The sequence below is a fragment of the Schistocerca americana genome, chromosome X (assembly GCF_021461395.2).
Source record: "Schistocerca americana isolate TAMUIC-IGC-003095 chromosome X, iqSchAmer2.1, whole genome shotgun sequence".
In the NCBI taxonomy this organism is placed as follows: domain Eukaryota; kingdom Metazoa; phylum Arthropoda; class Insecta; order Orthoptera; family Acrididae; genus Schistocerca; species Schistocerca americana.
The window spans coordinates 291799404-291824159 of NC_060130.1; the positions used below are offsets into that span (position 1 = coordinate 291799404).

The following is a 24756-nucleotide window of genomic DNA, read 5'->3' on the forward strand; positions in this document are numbered from 1 at the left end:
GAACTGCAGGAGGCATACAATATTGAATAGTGACCGGTAAAAGAAAGAAACAATAGAACACGTTGGATATGAATGGGACGAGCGTTGACTACTATAATCAGGATGTGTTAGCTGGTTGAAGTTGTGACGAGAGTGGATGCACGAGGCATAGAGGTGCATTCAAGGTGGAATACGGGCGTTATGGTGCAGCAGGTCGCCTGAATTGGAGATAAGACTAAGAATACAGGTTGCTGGGGTTGGGTTTCCCGATTTACTTACTGGATTCGAGGGGCTCTATGAAGAGATATAAGGCGTGGGAACTGGAGAACTGGTACAGGATGCGAGATGGGTAAGGCAGCTGTATGCAGAAGGCGGACGAATGCATGTTTCTCGAGAATTTCAAGAGATTTGCAGAATTTTGGAGGCATCGAGATGCAGGTAACATTTGCGTAGGTTGGACTGAACTGATGGGCGATTTATGTTGTTGTTGTGGTGTTCCTTCCGAAGACTGGTTTGATGCAGCTCTCAATACTAGTCTATCAAATGCAAGCCTCTTCATCTCTGACTGACTACCACAACTAACATCCGTTTGAACTAATTACTGTATTCAAGCCTTGGTGTCCCTCTACAATTTTTAACCCCTCACCTTCCCCCACCCCCCACCCCCGCCCACCACACACACACACACACACACACACACACACACACACACACACACACACACACACACATTTCACCGGAACTGATCATCCCCGAGATCGACTTCTACGAATCTTACGGTTCTTCTGTAAATAATTCGTGTCAATATTTTGTAACCATGACTTATTAAACCGATGGTTCAGTAATATTCATTGGCGCCTCAGGATATCTCCTATCAACCAATCCCTTCTTTTAGTCAATTTGTGCCATAAATTTCTTTTTTCCCCTATTCGTTTCAGTAACTTTTCATTGTTTTTCGATCTGCCCGTCTAATATTCAGCATTCTTCTGTAACACCACCTTTTAAAAGCTTCTGTCAGTACTAGCATTCTTCGAAATTGGAATTATTACATTCTTCCTGAAGTCTGTGGAGATTTCGTCTGTCTCATATATCTTGCACACCAGGTGGAACACTTTTGTCATAACTCGCTCCCTCAAAGATGACAATACTTATGAGGGGTTTCGTCTACTCCAGGAGCCTTGATTACACTTATGTGAAATGTTCTCGAAGTATCGTATCTCCCGCCTCATTTTCACCTTCTTCCTCTTCTCTTTCTACAATATTGTCCTCAAATTTGTTTCCCTTACAGAGGATATTTATATATTCCTTCCATTTTCCAGTCTTCCGTTCTTTGCTTAGTATTGGCTTCCCATCTGAGCTCTTGACATTCATACAGCTGCCTCTCTTTTTGTTCTAAAGCTCTCTTTAATTGATTGAATACAGGTTGTTTCTAATTAGTCTGTCATTCATTTAGTCTTTCTTTCTTTCCGGAACCTGTTTTGACTTATTGCGGGATTATTGCTGAGCCATAGTCATAACACTTTTGATGTCAGAGAGCCGCACTTGATGACGTTACTGTTAATCAGCTGCCTACCCACATAATCATGTGAATTTAATTACGGGTGTTATTTATTAAACAGGGGTAGCCATAGCTTGAGTGTGGTTGCTCACAAGATGATAAAATAAAACTACTAAATGAAACAATGGTCATTATAAACCCCTATTTATTAAAGTTTCCGGTGGACTTCAAGTTAAACCCAAGTACCAGATGGCATGAAATCGATATGTTCATTGAGTGTTAATACATGTTTACAATGGAAGTGAAGTATTAACGTCTTGGGCAAAGTCGAGTAGTGAAACGGAGATGAATACGTTAGTGTCAATCCAACATTGGGGGTGGGAGATGGGGATGAACAACTAAATTTTCGGAAATCTCACAGTGACTGTCGAATGTTAATCAGAGAGGACAGAGCCGGCCGAAGTGGCCGTGCGGTTAAAGGCGCTGCAGTCTGGAACCGCAAGACCGCTACGGTCGCAGGTTCGAATCCTGCCTCGGGCATGGATGTTTGTGATGTCCTTAGGTTAGTTAGGTTTAACTAGTTCTAAGTTCTAGGGGACTAATGACCTCAGCAGTTGAGTCCCATAGTGCTCAGAGCCATTTGAACCATTAGAGAGGACAGAAGGAACTACAGCAAGAATCTTGATTGAGCACATGTCGAGTTTAAGACTACTAATGACTGCACTTGTATTAGAAATGTAAATGCCCAAAACTCAGCTCACGTTCTGTCACATGGTTTGCGAACACTGCAGTGGCTCTCCATATTCAGCGTTACTGGTGCCTGCGAGTGGCGGCTGATGTGGCTGAAAATTCTGTCATCTTGGCTGCCCCAGAGCCCGAAATCGTAGTGCTCTCAGTTGAAGCGTGCTCTGGCGAGCCTCGGATGGAAGAAAGTTCCACAGAATGCACCCAGTAAGAAGCACAATTTTTTACTTGTACGTGATTCTGAGCACCAATGACAGTGATTCTTCCAGTGCCGACAGATCTGGTCCATTGTAATATTGCAACGGTCTCCCTTCCATGCTTAGTTTAAACATAACTAACCAGTCGTGCAAGTTTCAGAACAAGCAGTTCCTGCCTGTCCTATCTTGCGTTTTTAGTCGACTATGTCTCCTGCACGTACACACAGCAGTTCCATTCTACATTTTAACAATATTATCCAATTGAAACAGATCTTTCTATTTTTTAACAGAGTCAGCAAAGAGGCAATTAACTCTTTCAGGGGCAAAATAAAAAAATATTAATTTTAATTTTTTCCTTTTTTTATTGTATTGATTTTCATACAGTGAGACAGAAAAATGTAAAAATTAAACGAAATATACATAAATTAAACACATACAGGATGGTTTCAAATGGAACCACCACAACATTCACGGAAATAAATGCATTATTTTGGTTATTATTGTAGTACATATAGTATTAATGTAAACAGAACAGTATTCTGCATTTAATATATGCATAAAAGTTACGTAATACAGAAGAATACAGTCACAATTTGAGAACAAAGACGTTCGCTCACAGCGTACAAAAATCGCTATCCAACTCGCCTCACTACTTGCTAATATTTACAGATTTTGAAGCGGTTCCAGTGACAGCCGCTAGAGGGCAGCACTAACTAGGCTGCTGAGTGGTGTCCCAAATTTAGCCACTGCCCTTTTGCCACAAAATGAGAAAATTGTAGGTTGTTCCAAACGGAACCACTTCCCCTGAAAGGGTTAACGTGGCACCTGCCTGACGGCTGTGGGTACATGAGATGGCCTCCTATCTCTTATATTTGGGAGATTTCTATTTCTATATTGCTTCGGGTCGAGCGTTTCCCACAATGCCGACTTCCTGCTGAGGGCAGAGCACTGCAAAACTGCGTTCTTTCATTGTTTGCTCGCGACGTGTCCCTCCGGTGTCAGCCGACTGTTCATGTTAAAAAGGCGATACAATGGCTTCTCGTCATTTAGAACACACCATTGATGGTGCCCACACGCAGTACTCGTATCCTGTCCCGACTTGCTACCTGCGTTTCTCATCCTCTGGCAGCTCTCGTTCTTTCACAAGGCCTACGGCTCACCTAATGGCCGGACTCTGGCTATGTCGCCTGCGCTTGTGGCCTTTGCCCCATCTGTGCTTCATAAAGCTCCCAGCTATATCCAAACAGACTTCCAGAAGAAGAAGTTAGTACGAAGACATTAACTTTAGTCGTGCTTGTACTCTTTTTTTCTAGCTTGGTGTTAATTTAGAATGTCTGAACTCACTAGTTAATTGAAATTTAAGTATGGTACGTGACTGTTTAGCCAAAAACGGTCACGTAACATTTTTAAGACTTTTATAGTAATTATCTCTATGGAAAAGCTCAGTATTTTACTGATACGAAATGAGAATGCAATGGAGTGAAAAATTAGTGGACCTTTAAATTTGCCAAATGTCTAAATTGGTAGTGTCTTCACAATCTGTCTCCGTTCATGTTGGTTTACAAAACGCAACTGTACTTGGTATTTTGGCAATTTTGACTTTTGTTTGTGCACATAAAGTGGGGAATATGTAGAGATATAATTTATTTATATTAACCAAAGATTAAAAGTATGGGTGTGTAATAATCTCAGTGTATGCTTATAGAAAGGAACTAATGAAATAATATAAAATAAAATGATTAAAAAGTGTTACAAAATGGGCAGTTCGAAAATTTAAATTTCACTTATTATATAGGTAATATGAGTAATTTAATATGTAAGTGTGGAAATTACGTATGACTAATCTTTACCTTCGTACCACTGTGTTCTCGTTTGGTATTGCTAACACAGTGTGCATCTTCATACAGATAATCACTACGAAATGGGTTCGTAAGCCGAAACCGGCTTTGAATAGAAAGAAAGATTAAATAAATAACAGTCTAAGTAGAAAAATGTCGCATTCATTCAAGAAGTATTTGGCTGTGGTACCCTACATAAAGATGTCTCTTTAATTTTCCTATAGACGGCATCTGTCTTTCCCTTAACCACACATGATTCTACACCGTTGCATTTGTCCTGCTTAGCCGTTTTGCACTTTTGTGTCAATTTCATTTTTCAGACATCTTTATTCCCTTTCACCTTCTTCATTTGCTGCATTTTTATATTTCCTCCTGGGGGATTTACAGGTGAAGATAATGGTAGAATGATGTAGAACACCTGTTACTAATTTTCATCGGTTACGCATTGTGTGTTGAATCATGAAGAACTATGCATTCCAGGTTTTGTATCTCAGGTCAGTCCTACTTACTTTACCGTGGAAGTAAGAGGAATGGCTTGGTTGAAGATGGAGAGATGGAAATCAGAACACGGAACCGCCACAGAGTGGTAGGACGAAAGATATGGTTTGGCTTTTCTGTTGGTTTAGTTTCAAGTTGTTACACCACTCGGTCAGGAGACTATTACGTCGATGGGAGAGTGAAGAGTGTGATTGGTAGCTAAATAAGACACGTTGTCAGCATACGAGAAGAGAGAGATAAGTGTTATGAAGTCGACGAGGGTTTTTCTTTTATGTCGAGTCCCTTGTAATGTAGAAATTGGAAGTCTAGAAAGCATACACCCAACAGATCATCGATTTTGTTCATTCTTAGCAGGACTGTAGTATGTACTTAGATGTAATGAACGATGCTCTAGAAAAATGCGCTTATTAAGTGTTTTCGAAAAATCAAGGTTCAAAGTTTGCCGAGCCTGAGGAATATCATCAGTGAGCGCCAATCCGACGAGCAGCGGCGTTGTCATAAGCGGCTACACAGCAGACTAGAAGTCTTTCCGAATCCTCCACCAAACACATGTATCGCTACAACGAATCTTTTTTTTTCCGGACAGGAACAACAATGATAGTGATAAGTATTATAGTACATTCATTGTGAGATATAATAAATAATCGTAATGAAATGAACATCTATTTATCGATACATTAGTGAGAGTATCGCAAATACAATGTAGATTATTCAGAGCCGGTATAGCCTGGTATGACTTCACTGCGATACATACGTGTACGGTGTACATAATACGAGGGAACTTCAGAGGGAAAGTTACACATGATTAAAGCAGGCCAAGTAACAATACTGCACTAAACTTCACAGTGACACAGATACTGGACACCATGTTTCAGAACAGTCGCCAAGTCTCTGAACACAACGGTCGGAACATTGTGCCAATCGGTCGGTTCCTCGATAACAGAAATCCGATCCTTGGTCACGGAGCCGTCCGAGAAATGCTGTGTGAACGCCCTCGTATTTGGAAAATCTCTTTCCCGTCAAGGTATTCCTTCAGCTTACCGAAAAGGCGGAAATCGCATGGTGTAGGACGTGGACTGTATGGTGGATTTTGGACAAAATAAGTTTGGATATTGGGCAGGAAGTCGGTCGAAACGTCGCCAGTTTGACTGTTTTAGTATTTACAATGACGCCGCCCAATACCAAAAATTATTTTATCAAAAATGACAGCGGTCGTGGAAGCCTACGAACTTATATCAGTATGGTGGATACTTCGAAACCTCCCATCAAAAACGTCGCAGCAAAGCTTGTATTGCGCGCGCCGTGTAGTGGTGTTGCATTGTCGTGCAGGAGAACTATGCCTTTAGTTAATTTTCCACGACTCTTGTCCTTTATGGCGTTGTGCAGCGATGTCATTATTTCACAATAAGAACTGGCATTGATGGTTGTCCCCTTCACCATAAACTCTGCGCACACAGTTCCTTCACTGTCGAACAAAACGGTGACCATGACCTTTCCTCCTGATGACGCTACTTCGCTTTTCTTCCGCGGAGGAGGTGTGTATAGGGTGTTCAAAAAAAGAACTGTCGAATACTTTGAGAAGTGATAGGACTCATCGAAACAAGAAACATAAGTCCAATAAACATGTGTCCGGAAGTGCATACTTTCTACGATAAACATTTGTTTACAGGAGGTGTTCAACGTGGCGTCCATTCATGACAATGCACCCCCCTGCCCTCCGGCGTAAGGAATGACGCACACTTTGAAGTATAACCGATTATTGTACCTGATAACCAAAATTCCATGGGAATGAGGTCTGGGGAACGAGCAGGCCAATGCCACAGTGAAACTGTGTGCAGTTTAGACTTTCTGTCCACAAGAGTCGTTCTGTCCCACTTACTTCAGCTATGGAGTATGTTTCCATTTAGCTATGGAGTATGTTTCCAGTTATAGCACCATTTCATGTGTCTGCTGTGATGCACCTGTTATCTGTATCACAACAGAAAAGTGTCTGAAGGAAACCCAGAATTTGTACTAGTGAGGGACGACATGTGTACCTTGCTTTCTTAACCCTTAACTCGCGAGGTGACTTATATACCACAAGGTGGGGTCTCTGGGACCCCTATGTTTAAACCGAGATTTAAGGTAAAAATTATATTAAATTTTTAATTTATGCTATATAACATTTATTTTTACAATTATTTAAGTGTTGTTTAAACGCTCCTCGTTTATTTTATTGCAACAAACAAAGCCTGCAGCATTTTACTATTTATCACACAAAAGCACATAATTTTGTGTGGTTCTTTCAAATAGTACACATAAATGGACTGTTAGAGTACTGACTATTACATTCTGAAAAATTATACGATCTCTGTAACAAATAAATTTCCAAATAAATTTAAATTCCACGGTTTAAATTTGCGCACAAAAATTCTACCCGATAGGTACAAAAAGAAAGTCTGTCAAATTGGAATTCATCGCTGGGAACTATATTTTTCTTATCACCACTCAGAACACATTCGATTTTAACAGACACTTTAAGTATTTCTGAAGAAACAGACAGATCCCCCATCACAACTTTCCTGACGTTCTTCCTCTTGTTCGATAGCAGAGCTGTTGTCACTGGTTGATGTCAAATCGTCGTCTTTTTCGTTTATTTCTTCCTCCATAAACTGACTAACAATTTCATCGCCGGCCGGAGTGGCCGGGCGGTTCTAGGCGCTACAGTCTGGAACCGCGCGACCGCTACGGTCACAGGTTCGAATCCTGCCTCGGGCATGGATGCGTGTGATGTCCTTAGGTTAGTTAGGTTTAAGTAGTTCTAAGTTCTAGGGGACTGATGACCTCAGAAGTTAAGTCCCATAGTGCTCAGAGCCATTTGAACCATTTTTGAACAATTTCATCAAACTCGGGAAAGTTCAAACTGACACATTCGTGCGAATGCATTTTGAGCTAGAGGGTACCGTACTGAAGAAAACAGGTACATAGTCCACGAGGCGCGGTCTAGGAGACTCCAACACCAATCAATAACATGTGTCAACAATAAACACAGAAGACGATAACGCAACCGACAACGAAACATCGTAGACTTGACATTTTAAGGAGGGTACGGGGAGTATAGAAGTATTCCACCACAACTGGCCTTTGGGAGCGAGTTTGAAAATTTTTTCGTGGTCTGAGAGACCACACCTCGCGAGTTAACGGTTAAGTCCCTACGCAGTAATGCGAAATTGGTATGAAATGAACGTTTATTTATCGATATGTTCGTGTGTGTATCAGAAACAGAGTGTACGTTACTCATATCTGGTACAGGAATTTACTGCGATGCGTGAATGTAGGTATCAATAAATAAATATCCATCTCCTTATGGTTCCACGTTAATCTCACTAGCAATGGACAACATTAATAGTCATATGAACATTATTATTCCTTTGATAAACAGGATTCATTGGAGTGCTACAATTGTTTGGTAGAAACTCCTAGTCTACCTCCTTGGCAGGTTGCGCTAACGTCACTGCTTCACAGCTGGCGCTCTCGTATAGTATACAACAGGCTCGTAAAGCTTCGAAGCTCTATTTCTCGAAAAGTGTGCCAAATTAGAGCATTCTTCTTCTTCTTCTTCCTTAACGTTTGTCCCGCGTGCTGGCGGGGTCCGCTGTTTTGGCTAGTTGTCGCCACTTCTTGCGATCTTGTCACCTGATTAGGGTGAAGGCCTGAGATCTTGAGGTCTTCATGCAGAGTGTCAAACCATCGCTACCTTGATCGTCCCGCTTGCCGTTTCCCATTTACCTTTAGGTTGAAACTAGTCTTTGCCACTGTTGTCTCGTCTGCTCTAAGGACATGCCCGTACCAACGTAGGCGGCTTTCTCTCATTTTGTCTACTATTGGTACAACACCGTATAGCCTGCGAACTTCATTGTTTGTGACGTGGTCATACAATGTTAATCCCGATGTCCACCTAAGCATTTTAGTCTCCATAACAGCAAGTCTTTGCTCTACTTCCTTTGTTGAAGGCCAGCATTCAGCCCCATACAGTGCAACTGGACGGATTACCGATCGGTATACTTTTGATTTGAGCCTGTTTGGAATTTTCTTGTCACATAGTACTCCAGTAACGGAACACCATTTGAGCCACGCGCTGCTAAGGCGGTTGGAGATTTCTGCGTTGAGATTTCCATCGATAGCAATTGTTGAGCCCAGGTTCTATGACTCTGGCTGCCTCCATCGCCTGTATCGCTTCCCTAGTAGCTTTTCGGGTGCTTCCAGGTCACTGGGTACGTTTTCCCTGTTGGCGGAGGTCACACGTTACTCTGAACTTATGGACCGCTCCCCAAATCTTCCCGGTAGGAACGAGAATGTATCCCTATATCCCACGATTGTTTTCTCCACCTCTTGTCTCTGCTGCAGCTTCAGCCATGGGTTACCTTCAATACTCTTTCTAAGTATTCCCGCCGGATCAACCTCTGCGTTATCCACGCACACTTCTGGCTGATCGTCAGTACACATGACGCCATCTACTGACTGCCTTGTTTCTGAGTGAGACGCGATAAATTTATCTCGCCGCTTAGAAGCATGAAAACACCTGCAATCCTCCGAAAACCGTCTTACTTTTGCAAATTTTGTGACCGTGGAGCGAACAACATCGTCTTCTACTGCTAGCGAGTGGGCATCAGTACTTCTGTGGTTCACTTCATAGTCCTTCTCTGCCACTCTGCAATCGCTTTCGCATTTTACACTCCACATGAGGTTCTCTGTGGCACAGTTAATTTGGTAAAATGTAGAGAGAACGAGGAAATTTTCATAGATGGGCCACGGGAGCTAGAAGTTGACTTATTAGGGGGAACAGGGGTTCCAGATGAAGTCGTGATGAGAATTCCACGAACATAGCTGACAAAAGTGAACCTGACGCTGTGGGGGCTTCACTTTCAACCTTTTTTATTGTCTCGGCGCTCTTGTCGACATGGCATTTGACTGTGGTCTCTCTCTGTATATCATTATGTTCCGTTTTGGGCGTGTCATCTTTATTCGCATGAGCGGCTTGGGGTGTCACGAGAGCGTACTCATTAACGGCCTCTGGCCCTCTAAATCCTAATAGCACATGTGCGAGGGCCTTTAACCCACGATCAGTCGCATTATGTGCGTCAGGTTCACTTTTGTCAGCTATGTTGGTGGAATTCTCATCACGACTTCATCTGGAACCCCTGTTCCCCCTAGTAAGTCAACTTCTAGTTCCCGTGGCCCATCTATGAAAATTTCCTCGTTCTCTCTACATTTTACCAAATTAACTGTGCCCTTTGTGGCCTCTGCACCCAATGCGATCGGATCTTTGAACAAACTGACTACGGATTTACTGGTCCAATCCATGACCACCGCTCCACTCGAGAGTATGTTGTTCCCGATTATAAAATCGATCGACAACCCAGAGATGACAACTGCATTCACCTGGAAGGTATTTCTTCCGTCACTTAACGACACCAAGACATGTTTCTCTACCTTCTTTCTTTTCGCCTAAAAGCGGGAATTAGTGAGATTCCTTTTACGGGTATCTCAGCTAATTTACTACCACTTTCTGCCAGCTATGAGTAAAAAGATGATGAAAGTGCTGTCACTTCCGACCCAGAATCCAGACATGCTCTCGTCTTCATTCCATCCACAGTTATTCCAATGAGGGGACACCGACTGTCCGCTTTTTCTGGAAACTCTGTTTCATCACAGTACTGGTCAATGTCGTCTTGCGCTTGTGATTGTCAGTACCGCACATTGCGTTTGTGATGGCCCTTCTCTACCGTGGCGTCCCCTGCAATATCCCATTTTCTCTGATCTTTCATTTTCGTGACCTCACACTCCTCTGCCTGAGGTGGGGTCAGAGCTGGTGACCCTGCATTATTCTTACGGTCTCTCCCATAATGCCACACTTGCACGCAGTTCACTTGGCGTCTTTGGTTTGGCACCTCGTTCCTGCCTTGTTCTCCACGGTGTGGACCATGATGTCTATCTCGCTCTCGCCTATTCCTCTCTTCTCTCGTTCGCTCGTAATTGCGCCAGTTCTGTCTGTCATTGCGGTGCACAAACCCTTGCGGCAGGACCTTAAAATATCGAGGAACTGTTCTCCCGACCGTGCCCCGAGGAGTGTACGTTGTACATGAGCAGGAAAATGTGAGCGCATCGCGCTGCAACATTCCTCATCTGGCATTTTGTCATCCAAGTATCTCGCAAGAACGACAAAGTGAGCAGCGTCGGTTGCCATGGAGCGGCGTGACTGTGGCGCATACCGTCCCCGATATATACCCATCTTTGCACTCGCCTGTGTGGTCAGTTTCCAGTACGTTGTTAGAAACTTAGTACATAAACCCTTGCAACTACTGTTCTCGCAAATTGTAACGTCAAACCAGGCAACCTTCTCCTGATTGAGCGTCTGCCGTGCAACGAGTAAAGTGTTACATTCCGCCACTCCTTCAGCACGCAGATACGCGTCTAAATTCTTTAGGTATGCCTTCGGGTGGGTGCTGCGTGTTCGGCCGAACTTGGCATGCATCGGTAGTGCGGCTTGCAAATTCGTTGGCGTGACCTGAGGTACAAGGCCACTACCTTGTAGCATTGCAGACACTTCTTGCTCGAGGAATGACACTCATATATGCGTTCCCTTGTATGATTTACTTTCCTCATCTAAGCGCACAGATACATCTCTCATCTTCGCGTTTACCCTTGTTTCTAAGCTGCCAGCCTTCGTTTCACACTCTTTTCTCACGTCATTTAGGTTGTTCGTGACCTCCGTTCGTACCTTTTCGGTTTCGGTCTCCAGTTCGTGCCTAACTTCAGCGATCTGCCGATCAAGCTTTTGATTGCAAAGTTTTAGTCCAGTCCAGTCTTTTGAACCGTGTTTTATTCTCCTCCCTTATGGTTGTTAACTGTGATGTGTGGTTTTCTACTATCTCGAGAATCCGATCTAGTGGACTCAGACTTTGCGTATCCTCCATAAACGTGACTTGTGTTTCTTCGCAAGCCCCCGAACTTCCCTCAACTGGCTTGACTGTTTCCGTATTTATCAGTCTCCCAGACCTCAGTTGCATAGAGAAACTAAACTAAAAACTAAAAGCACTCCACAGAACGAACAGAGACAGTACAACGCTGATGAAAACGCTGGTAACAGCGAATAGAACATTGGAAATCGTAGAACAGAATATTCACAACATCAAACTACACATTCTAAAACTACATCAAAAAATTCGAGGAGGCTATGGGAACCAAAACTGACTACACAAGCTACCGCTATATCTACTTTATATGCCCATTTGCAACGCACTTAGCATACACAAATACACCATCCATGCGCCTGACATCTCACACAGTGAGGTTAACTTATGCTAATAATGGAATGGGGATTCTTTCTGAGTCGTGTCCCGAAACTTAGAAGCTCTCATACTAGCAACTGTGGTGTCACCGCCAGACACCACACTTGCTAGGTGGTAGCCTTTAAATCGGCCGCGGTCCGTTAGTATACGTCGGACCCGCGTGTCGCCACAATCAGCTATCAGCGATTGCAGACCGAGCGCCGCCACACGGCAGGTCTAGTCTAGAGAGACTCCCTAGCAGTCGCCTCAGTTGTACAGCCGACTTTGCTAGCGATGGTTCACTGGCTACATCCGCTCTCATTTGCCGAGACGACAGTTTTGCATAGCCTCCAGCTACGTCATTTGCTACGACCTAGCAAGGCGCCATATTCAGTTACTATTCTGAACACATAATATTGTGAATCATGTACCGTCAAGAGCGACGTTCATCATTAATGGATTAAAGTTAAGTATCAAACTAATTACGTCCGCTTTCTGAATTCTAATTCCTTGTCATGTTCCAGACCTCACGTCAGTATAGTTCTTCCCTCCTCACACCAGCCTGCGTGAGCTAAAACGCGTGCCTTTCGGCCTCCTCTAGTAACACGGTGTTGGCTCTTCTACCAACACAACAGCAACAACGTGAGAATGAAGTCAAACCGAAGCCCCACGTTGGGCGCCAAAATTGTAGTGAACTCGAGAAATTATTTTATGACATCAAATACCATGAAAATTAGCAATCAGATCGCCCCAAGTTGGGCGCCAAAAATGTAGTAAACTCGAAAAATTACTCTCTCTCTGCTGTCGAACATGAAATGACGAGCAGATGACTAATGAGATTGCCCCACGCAACAATTAATTGATATCAATAATTAAATGAAATCAAACAAAAAAGGTAAAAAATTAAGGGGTTCATGTATGAATGTAAAAGAGTGCTTATATGATCAAACCATAAAAGAAAAGTATTTTCGTGCTGTTTACATAAAACAAAACAAAATTACAAATCTCAGGGCCGATTTGACTGGGCGTAGACACGACTCAGTTATTAAGGGGAAGGAGGAGGGGACGAATCGTATCGCCATTATTCTTTATCGTTCGTCGTGTACTGGTGTCGGCGGCAGGCGCTGCGTCGGTGCGGCGCGTCGCGTCGGAGCTGTGCTGCGCGGATTGGCTGCCCCCATCAGCAATCGCGGCTTTGCGGCGGGGCCCAGCTACAATCTCCGCGTTGTCTACCCGTTGTCGGCTGCGTGGCCGAAGTTCTGCTCTCACGGCGTCGGAAGGCGGATGTTGGCGATGGGTGGCGGAGCACCCATGTCCTCTCGCTTCCACGATGCCTCCACGACTCCCCTCTCGCTTCTCTTCCGTCTCTCAGCTCAACTCCCCTTCGAAATGTTCCTCCTTTCGGCGTTATCATTGGAGGATGAAATTTTCAATGCAGCCCAATAACAGAGCGCCGTTTCATCGCCACGTCTCTCCTTGCGGGGTGGAAATTTCCTATCTGGCGTGGGCTGGCGTGTGCCTCGTAAATTGGCACCTTTCTCACGATTTCGAATTCTTAAGATGTTTTGCAGCATTCCGAGGCTCTTGGGGGAGCACCTGCACAACACTTCTTTATAACTGCCATCTCTGCGTGAGCCCTGGACAAACTCATGTTTGGGTTCCATCTCAAAATCTGCCGGCGTCCGTCATTTATAAGGAATGTCCTCACTGTCGAGGAAAACATCGTCTTAAGAACGCTGGCTTCTTTCACACGCCTCCCTGCGCCGAGTTCCCGCGCTTTTTGCACGTTCCTCTGTGCCCGTGGGGTGCTGGAATTGTCGGTACATCCCTGTTTCCTAAGGCAGGTAAAATGACTGTCGCAAGGCCAGAAGAACTCGTATGCTTCTGCGCGTACACTCTTGGCGTTCCGTCGTAATGGCTGCAGGTGTACATCAGCTCTCGGGACTCTTCTGGTTGTCAGACGGGCCCTTTGCATCGTGTCCCTCCTTGAGCGAGGCGAGGACGTCGGCCACGCTTCCCGCTGTGTGCTTGCAGAATGACTGCACCGAGGGGCTCGTCCCAGGGAGTCCGGCCCCTTCCTCCTACACGGCTGCTCGCGGTGACTTGGCGAAAGTGGCTGCGGTATTACAGTACTTAAAAGTCCTTGCTGCTGGGGGATATGATTGTTAAAGAGCCTTTTAAATCTGTCGAAAGGTAATATGTTTTCAACACATTGAGCCGTAATCCTACATCAGCAAGGCGGTCGTTCCAGGCTTGGACTTGAAGTTGTAGATCATTCTTATCTTCACTAGCCAGTAGCACATCATCAGCATACTGTACATACTACTACAATCGGAATCAACTCAGACCAAACCCTTCGAAGACACAAGTGTGTGCCTTTCATTTAAGGAACAGGGAAGCTAATCGTGAGCTACATATTGCATGGCCAGGCATCCAACTCCAGCATCATCACGCACCTAAATACTTGGGAGTCACTCTCGATAGAACTCTGACATTCAAAACTCACTGCAAGAACACCAAAATGAAAATCTCCGCTCGAAACAACCTAATTCACAAACTAGCGGGGACACAGTGGGGATCACATCCACAAACTATTCGCTGTTCTGCAATGGCACTGTGCTTTTCTACTGCTGAATATGCTTCCCCAGTCTGGTACAGGTCATCTCATGCCAGACAAGTAGACATTGCTCTCAACGAAACCTGCAGGTTGATCACAGGTTGCTTAAGACCTACCCCAACTGATAAGCTCTACTGCCTGGCTGGAATAGGAATGGGTACGCAGAACAGTGGCTGCCAACAAGGTGAGACTGAAAGTGGAACAGGACAGTGCCCATCCACTGCACGGACATAATCCACCACAGCAACGGCTGAGATCGCGAAAGAGCTTCCTGATAACATCCGAGAAGCTCACCATTTCACCAGAGAAGGCAAAGCTGGAGTTATGGAAGAATTGACGCCTCACCTGCAGACGTGAGAAGCTGAAGAACTACCACCTGGACACAACGAGAGCTGGCTGGTGTGGAAATCTTTAAACAGATTACGATCAGGAGTTGGACGATCCACAGACAACTTGAAGAGATGGGGCTTCATAAAATAAGATACGTCCTGTGATCGTGGACTAGAACAAACCACAAGCCATATGCTCCAGTGCCTTTTGTGCCCTACATCCTGCATTAAGATTGATCTCCTGTAAGCCACTCCAAGCGCCTTGGAGGTTGCAAAGTACTCGGCACATGTAATATAAATACAATTTGTGTATATGTATATGTACATATTTATTGATGTGTATGGCTACTGTAAATGTGTATGTTTCTGATTGGAGAATAAAAGCATACAGTAACGTCCAGGGTGAGGTTTTCTGCAGGTTTCTTGTGACGGTATCCATGACTGATAAATAGGAGTGGTGAGAGAGCAGAGCCTGATGAACTCCCACACAAATAGGGAAGTCGTGAGATAATCCGGCAGCTGACAGCTTCGGGTTCTGGTAGAGCAGACTGACCCACCTAACGAGCTCTTCAGGTACTCCATGCTCTCGCAGGGCAAGCCAAATTAACTCGTGTTGCACTCAGTCAAAGGCGTTTTCGAGGTTGAGAAAGGCAAAGTTTAGATGTTTTGACTTCTCAAATGGTTCAAATGGCTCTGAGCACTATGGGACTTAACAGCTGAGGTCATCAGTCCCCTAGACTTAGAACTATGTAAACCTAACTAACCTAAGGACATCACACACATCCATGCCCGAGGCAGGATTCGAACCTGCGACCGTAGCAGCAACTCGGTTCCGGACTGGAGCGCCTAGAACCGCTCGGCCACAGTGGCCGGCTTTGACTTCTCACGGTGCTTTCCGATAAGCAGGCGAGCTGCATGGATAGCATCTGTCGTCCCACAGCCCTTCACCAATCCACAATGATTGATGGAGACACTGATAATTTATTAATTATTAAATTATTATAAGAGCAGCATTCGTTAAATCTAATTACACTATCTGATTAAAAGTATGTGGAGACCTATTACTGGACATTAATATGGGGTGCGTCTACCATTCGCTTTCGTTTTTGTGGTTTCATCTTATGGGACCAAATTGCTGAGATCATCGGTCCCTAAGCTTACGCACTACTTATTCTAACTTAAACTAACTTACGCTAAGGACAACACACACCCCCATGCCCAAGGGAGGACTCGAACCTCCGACAGGGGGAGCCGCGTGAACGGTGACAAGACGCCTCAGACCACGTGGCTACCATGTGCGGCTTTTCCCTTCGTGGTGGCTTGAACTCAGCTGGGGGCCCTTTCAGTCAGGTATCTCAATGCCTCTGGAGGAACTGAGCTCTCTTGTCCGACCCATTCAGATCTTCTTGCTTCTCTGCTGACAACACAATATTCCCCGCCTCCTTTGATACCATTGAGTCCCCCTCACATGACATCTGCATGCATGTAATGCGACATCTGTGAGAAAAGTTGTGGGACTGACAACACTGCGAGCTATATGGCAACGCTGTTTTGTAATACTTGTGTAGACAGGTGTGTTCATCCCTTCCAGATGCTCAGTCCGAGTTTCAGCTCCGTACAGCCGTCAGGTGATTTTTAAGAGCGCCGTCAGTGAAGTAGTAATTTTGTTGTGTGTTACGGAAATGGAGTAGCAAATTTTAGAGCAACGTTATGCCATAGAGTTTTGTGATAAACTCGGGGAATCTCAGAGTGCGACGTTTGAAAAGTTGAAACAGGCCTATGGGGGACGTTCCTTATCAAGAGCACAACTAATCAGCTTTGAAAAATGGCGCCATGATGACATTTTAAATTTTCACAACACTGTAGTATGATATTCACTGCAAATGATCAATGTATCAGATGATTAGTTTTTTGTAATTAAAACATGGGGCCTGGTAGGTGGATGGGTGGAAGTAAATGCATCAGTTTGTACTGTAAAAAGTTATAACAGATTCTTAAGATATGCCATCATTGTCCAAAGCTGAAAGGTGGTATCCCGTTCTTCAGTTGACCCAATTATAGAATATGAGCCAAATTTTGTTCATGATATACTGAACATATTCTGATATACTGAACATATTATATATACTGAACAGATTAAAAAAAGAGTTAGTTACAAAAAAATTACTTTAATAATTAAATTATGAAATGGAACTTAAATTTTCACAAAACTCTAGGAATCTATGCAATCTGAAACTCACATACCTATGATATTTTTTAAATATTCAAGCAAGCATGTTTGTTTTCTATTTCTCCTAGACTCTATGGCAATCATTTCTTGTCCCAGATGAGCAAGTTGAACTACTGTTCTGTCCTCAAGTCTATGGGCCATCATATATCTCCTGAAAGTTTCAAAGGCTTTAGCTGCCTTAGTATATGAGAGCACAGGGTCATCTTCCTTGTCACTGTCACTTTCACTACCACTATTATTCTCCAAGCTTCTCTCTCCAGTCACCTCTTCAATACTTTGTACTCCTGTGGTTGCCACATTGTCATTCACAGCCACAAACTCCTCAAAAGTGACAGAATCACTGCCTATTAATTCCTGAAACTCTTGAAAATCACTTGCAAAATCTTCCACAGGAAGAAAAGTAAATGTATTATCCGGCATTAAATTGAAAACATGCTGGTTTCGTCTGCGTTATAAATGTCACGCAGTTTGTAGCCATGTATCAGATTAGGGAGAGTCTGCATCCACTGAGTTACAGTTGGTTCATCCACACTTTTACTTTCTCCACATTCCGCTTTGTATACAACACCATGACGCTGTCGAAATTTCTCAATCCATCCACTGGACGCCTTAAAACTTTCCATTACTAACTGCAGTGATATTTGACGCGCCTTCTCCTTCAAAATACACTCCTGGAAATGGAAAAAAGAACACATTGACACCGGTGTGTCAGATCCACCATACTTGCTCCGGACACTGCGAGAGGGCTGTACAAGCAATGATCACACGCACGGCACAGCGGACACACCAGGAACCGCGGTGTTGGCCGTCGAAGGGCGCTAGCTGCGCAGCATTTGTGCACCGCCGCCGTCAGTGTCAGCCAGTTTGCCGTGGCATACGGAGCTCCATCGCAGTCTTTAACACTGGTAGCATGCCGCGACAGCGTGGACGTGAACCGTATGTGCAGTTGACGGACTTTGAGCGAGGGCGTATAGTGGGCATGCGAGAGGCCGGGTGGACGTACCGCCGAATTGCTCAACACGTGGGGCGTGAGGTCTCCACAGTACATCGATGTTGTCGCCAGTGGTCGGCGGAAGGTGCACGTGCCCGTCGACCTGGGACCGGACCGCAGCGACGCACGGATGCACGCCAAGACCGTAGGATCCTACGCAGTGCCGTAGGGGACCGCACCGCCACTTCCCAGCAAATTAGGGACACTGTTGCTCCTGGGGTATCGGCGAGGACCATTCGCAACCGTCTCCATGAAGCTGGGCTACGGTCCCGCACACCGTTAGGCCGTCTTCCGCTCACGCCCCAACATCGTGCAGCCCGCCTCCAGTGGTGTCGCGACAGGCGTGAATGGAGGGACGAATGGAGACGTGTCGTCTTCAGCAATGAGAGTCGCTTCTGCCTTGGTGCCAATGATGGTCGTATGCGTGTTTGGCGCCGTGCAGGTGAGCGCCACAATCAGGACTGCATACGACCGAGGCACACAGGGCCAACACCCGGCATCATGGTGTGGGGAGCGATCTCCTACACTGGCCGTACACCACTGGTGATCGTCGAGGGGACACTGAATAGTGCACGGTACATCCAAACCGTCATCGAACCCATCGTTCTACCATTCCTAGACCGGCAAGGGAACTTGCTGTTCCAACAGGACAATGCACGTCCGCATGTATCCCGTGCCACCCAACGTGCTCTAGAAGGTGTAAGTCAACTACCCTGGCCAGCAAGATCTCCGGATCTGTCCCCCATTGAGCATGTTTGGGACTGGATGAAGCGTCGTCTCACGCGGTCTGCACGTCCAGCACGAACGCTGGTCCAACTGAGGCGTCAGGTGGAAATGGCATGGCAAGCCGTTCCACAGGACTACATCCAGCATCTCTACGATCGTCTCCATGGGAGAATAGCAGCCTGCATTGCTGCGAAAGGTGGATATACACTGTACTAGTGCCGACATTGTGCATGCTCTGTTGCCTGTGTCTATGGCCTGTGGTTCTGTCAGTGTGATCATGTGATGTATCTGACCCCAGGAATGTGTCAATAAAGTTTCCCCTTCCTGGGACAATGAATTCACGGTGTTCTTATTTCAATTTCCAGGAGTGTAGTTCCGTTTGTAGGAATGTTTGCAGCACGTGCTTGCTGAAACCAAGTTTCTCCATTTCGTCATAAACCGATGGTTTCAAACGCACACGTTTCGAATTTCCACAATTCTCAAACCCTTCCATTATCGACGATCTGTTTTTCATAATAGTGTTGAGTGTTGAGGGGGCCAGTTCAAATTGCTTTGCTAGCTCCACGCGACTCACACCAGGAGATGCCGCCACTTTTTTAATAACAGAAACCTTCTCCTCTAGAGAAATGTTCTTCCGCTTTTCACTCATGTCCACTGATGAAAGCTTAAAAAAAAAAAGAAAAAAGAAAAAAAAACGTTATATCGAAGACGCACTCTCACTAGACACACTATCACTAGACACACGAACTGTTTGCTGCTCAGCTCACACAACACGCTACGAATACGAAGCATCGACTGAAATGGCCACAAGTAGAATGTGCGTTAAATGTCACGTGACCGGGTTCTGCCGCTGACATATGAAACACGCTGAGCGCGGACTTTCCGAGCCGGTGCAAACTGTGAATCCACAGAACGGATAACGATGCATCTACATCCAGTCACTTAAACGTTATAAAGAGGTAAATAATTGACCAGGGTCCCAAAAATATGAGCGTTACACGGAGGAAACTGTAATATAGAGGAAACGCAGTAAAGAGGAAAATTTAACATCGTTTATATGGGTTTTTAGTCGGGACCGATAAAAACGGACGTAACACAGAGGAAAACATTATATGGAGGAACGCTATAAAGAGGTTTCGCCGTAGTTCAATAGAGAGTATTTTGAAGAGGATAAGGTTGTTTTGTAAGCAATTTGAAAATGTATAGCTTCTAAAAATAATTCCGGTTTTTCTTATACCCCCTCGTGTGTAAGTTGTAGAGTGCTCGGCTTGAGCGGTTCGCTTTGCCCACAGCCGGGGCACCGTGTGCCGCGCTTCTCGAGCATCAACTGGGGCGTGTGCGTGCCGCGCTCGTGCGGCGCCGAGGACGTGCAGCTGTCGCTGGAGGACGCGCTCGACTCGCACACGGCTCGCACCGGCGTCAGCACGCGCGTGCGCGTCAACCCGCAGATGTGCTACGTGCAGCAGTCCTGGCTCCCGCCCGCCTCCTTCCTCATCGTGGGGTGAGTACCCAGCAGACTCTTCTCTCTAAACTACCGGGTGATCAAAAAGTCAGTATAAATTTGAAAACTGAATAAATCACGGAATAATGTAGATAGAGAGGTACAAATAGACACACATGCTTGGAATGACACGGGGTTTTATTAGAACCAAAAAAAAAAAAAAAAAAAAAAATACAAAAGTTCAAAAATGTCCGACAGATGGCGCTTCATCTGATCAGAATAGCAATAATTAGCATAACAAAGTAAGACAAAGCAAAGATGATGTTCTCGCAGGAAATGCTCAATATGTCCACCATCATTCCTCAACAATAGCTGTAGTCGAGGAATAATGTTGCGAACAGCACTGTAAAGCATGTCCGGAGTTATGGTGAGGCATTGACGTCGGATGTTGTCTTTCAGCATCCCTAGAGATGTCGGTCGATCACGATACACTTGCGACTTCAGGTAACCCCAAAGCCAATAATCGCACGGACTGAGGTCTGGGGACCTGGGAGGCCAAGCATGACGAAAGTGGCGGTTGAGCACACGGTCATCACCAAACGACGCGCGCAAGAGATCTTTCACGCGTCTAGCAATATGGGGTGGAGCGCCATCCTGCATATACATCGTACGTTCCACCAGGTGTTTACCAGCCAGGCTGCGGATGATGCGAATCTGTAACATATCGGCGTACCTCTCACCCGTCACGGTAGCAGTTACAAAACCAGAATCACGCATTTCCTCGAAGAAAAAAGGCCATATAACGGTAGATGTGGTAAATCCAACCCGTACCTTGAGTTTCTCGTCGTGCAATGGAGTTTCCACGACAGTTCTATGATTTTCGGTAGCCCAAATTCTGCAGTTGTGGGCGTTGACAGACCCTCGGAGCGTGAAAGGAGTTTCGTCGGTCCACAACACGTTACTCAACCAGTCGTCATCTTCCGCCATCTTTTGAAACGCCCACACCGCAAATGCCCTCCGTGTCACTAAATCGCCAGGTAACAGTTCACGATGCCGATGGATTTTGTACTGATAGCATCGGAGGATACGCCAAAGTGTAGTGTATGGAATGCCGGTGCGACGTGCAACTGCTCGAGCGCTGACTTCCCCGTGCATGGACGAACCCGCTACAGTCTCCATTTCTTCCTGAACTGTCTCAGCAGCATTACGCCTTGTGCTCGGTCGGCCACTACGGGGTCTATCGTCTAAACAACCCGTGACTTCGAACTTCGAAATCATTCTCGCCACAGCAGCATTTGTCAACGGACCTTAACCCGTTCGAATCCCCGTCCTATAGCGATAGGATCGTAACGCTGAACTAGCACATTCCCCATTCTGATAATTCAGCGCCTTTTCAGGTAACGTCAACATGCTGCGACTGCTGGCGCATCTGATTCTCTCTCTCATTACAGCTCCATTTAAACACGATTGTCATGCGCAGTCACTGTCGTTTCACTGTCCAGCGACATCTGTCGGACATTTTGTGAACTTTGTTTTGGTTCTAATAAAACCCCATGTCATTCCAAGCATGTGTGTCAATTTTTACCTCTCTATCTACATTATTCCCTGGTTTATTAAGTTTTCAAATTTATATGGCTCTGAGCACTATGGGACTCAACTTCTGGGGTCATCAGTCCCCTAGAACTTAGAACTACTTAAACCTAACTAACCTAAGGACATCACACACATCCATGCCCGAGACAGGATTCGAACCTGCGGTCGGAGCGGTCGCGCGGTTCCAGACTGTAGCGCCTAGAACCGCTCCGCTACCCCGGCCGGCTCAAATTTATACTGACATTTTGATCACTCGGTACAACTGTAAAAGTAACGACTACGTTTTATAACCTGTGCACTGGTTAAGGCACCTCTACGTACCGCAGTCACTATAGAACAACAGTTTCCCAACTGTTCAAATGTGTGTGAATTCATAAGGGACCAAACTGCTGAGGTCATCGGTGCCCAACAGTTTCCTAGACTACTGTAATGACCGCGTAGTCTAGTGGCAGACGGTCAGCCGGAAAGTAATTGAAAGAATTACCAAAAGTTGTCCTCGAGTATCGATCTGCGGCCATCTTCTGGGATAACAATCGAGCCCATCCTAAACTTCTAGATGGGGATGACAGCTCAGGCGGAATTGTCGCCTACGCAGACGACCTATTAGTTGTAGTCACTGCAAACAACAGAGCCCTGCTACAAGAGAAAGCCAGTGCAATACTACAAACAATTACGCAGTGGTATCACAACAACAAACTCAAGATAGCCGAAAAATGGTTCAAATGGCTTTGAGCACTATGGGACTTAACATCTGAGGTCATCAGTCCCCTAGAATTTAGAACTACTTAAACCTAACTAACCTAAGGACATCAAACACATCCATGCCTGAGGCAGGATTCGAACCTGCGACCGTAGCGGTCGCGCGGTTCCAGACTGAAGCGCCTAGAACCGCTAGGCCACAACGGCCGGCTAGCCGAAAACAAAAAAAAAACATAACACAATATTGAAACTATCACTCCAAAGGAATCCTTCGGTTAAAACAGGGGACACAAACATCAAACGAGCACATTTTACATGCTATCTTGGGGTATATAAAGATGTCAAATTGAATTTTCACGAAGACATAACGCTAACGACAGACAAAGCAGAAAAATACTACATAAACTGACGAGGCTAAATTCAAAACAGTACATACTACCTCTAACCGTCATGCGGACGACCACTATGCGCTCTTTGAATCAGCACTCAGCTTCGCAGCTAGCACGTTGGCACACGAACTGAACCTGGTCACTAACAATGCATCAGTAAAACGAGGGGACAGAAGTGTCCTACTTAGGCTATCAGGAGCCTTCGTCACCACCTCAGTGGACTCACAGTGTGTGGTGCTCGGAATATGCCAGATAGGTATCATTCTCTCCAATTGTCGGTATTGGTTGTATGCCAGATATTTTGATACTCAACATACTAGTTATTGGGGATCCCTAACTGCTTGCAAAGTACTTTCCTGTATATAAATATATTCATTTAAATGACGAAAGAACTATCGACGGTAGTTAGCAAGTAGCCTGATTTTTTACTAACATCGAACGTCGATATTTTGTCTTTAACATCGATGTTAAAATGTTTCCAAGACTTCAATATTGGCACTGAAACATCGATGTTGAAACTCCCAAAACTGATATTTTGTAAATACCGATGTTCTCTAACATCCCTACTCTACTATCATCAGTCACTTGCATTCAGCAGCTATACCTGCAATTATGACGTTGACGACGGCAAGGTACCAATGTTATTGGAGGTAGAGAACACTTGCTAATTTAGACACTGCACCCACCGATCATAATCCTTCAACCAGCAAGGCCAAAAGTGTTTACTTTTTAGCTCCTGTTGTGGCTCGTTTGCTTTCGCATCAAAAGTTGCAATGTAGTTCTTCATAGTTATTGTTTTTCACTCATACCAGTGGCCTGCAACACCGTTCCTTCACAAATGATGCTGCATGGAATATAACCTTTTGACGTCGGTACTGACAATTTTCTGAAGGCACATTCACGCGAGAAACTTTCTTGTCACAAGCACTACTCGTGGTGAGTGTGTCTTCTGCAGCGCCCCTGATGTATTATTCTTGTAGTGAGACTAAATTTCATGAGTGTAGGTTTGTAATTTACCAGTAACCGCCAGAACTGCGTCAATTTTAAACATTTTTGGCTAAAATTTTTTTTGTGAATATATAAATTCCGTGATAACCAACAACTCCACTGTTTTTTTAACCCAAAAATTCAAAAGTATGAAACTTTTTCTCTAATTAGATTTATCCACTGAATTCAGAATGCCACGAAAAATTATAAAACAAATTTTCAGCCACCTGCAATTTTTTTACGACTGGGTTGAAATTTCACCACTACCTTCCCTTAATCACTTGCCCTTTGGAATTGCGTCTTTGTCAGGAATTTATCGACGATGTCTCGAGCAGTTGATTCAGCACATTCTCTGTTGCAGAAACAACTTCGATGACAACTTGGTCGTGGGCTCCATGCGAGAGGAGCATTTACGAAATCTGCAAACTGGAAAACAGTTTTTTCGTCAAAGATGCATTTCTTGGGACATGTGCTAAGCAAAGGTGGTCTTGCTCCTACAAATGAGTGCATCAGAGCCATCGTCCACATGTCGGCCCCCAAAAACCTGAAGGAGCTCCAGTCGTTTTTGGACAAACTTTCTTATTACGCTAGGTTCATGCTCCAGGCCCGCACATCTGCCCTCCTCTTTACTGACTTCACGAAAAATGCATCAAATTTGTGTGGTCTGTACATTGTTAACAGGCTTTGCAG

General features: G+C 44.9%; 1 protein-coding gene across 1 annotated transcript in view; it reads left to right on the plus strand.

The window, feature by feature from the left end:
- The window catches only part of LOC124555966 (nose resistant to fluoxetine protein 6-like), a 408440-nt gene that overhangs the window by 317345 nt on the left and 66339 nt on the right, over positions 1–24756 (plus strand). Inside the window, exon 6 of the mRNA XM_047130013.1 lies at positions 20250–20458. Within this exon, the coding sequence (XP_046985969.1) occupies positions 20250–20458 (209 nt within the window). The remainder of the gene's footprint in view (positions 1–20249; positions 20459–24756) is intronic.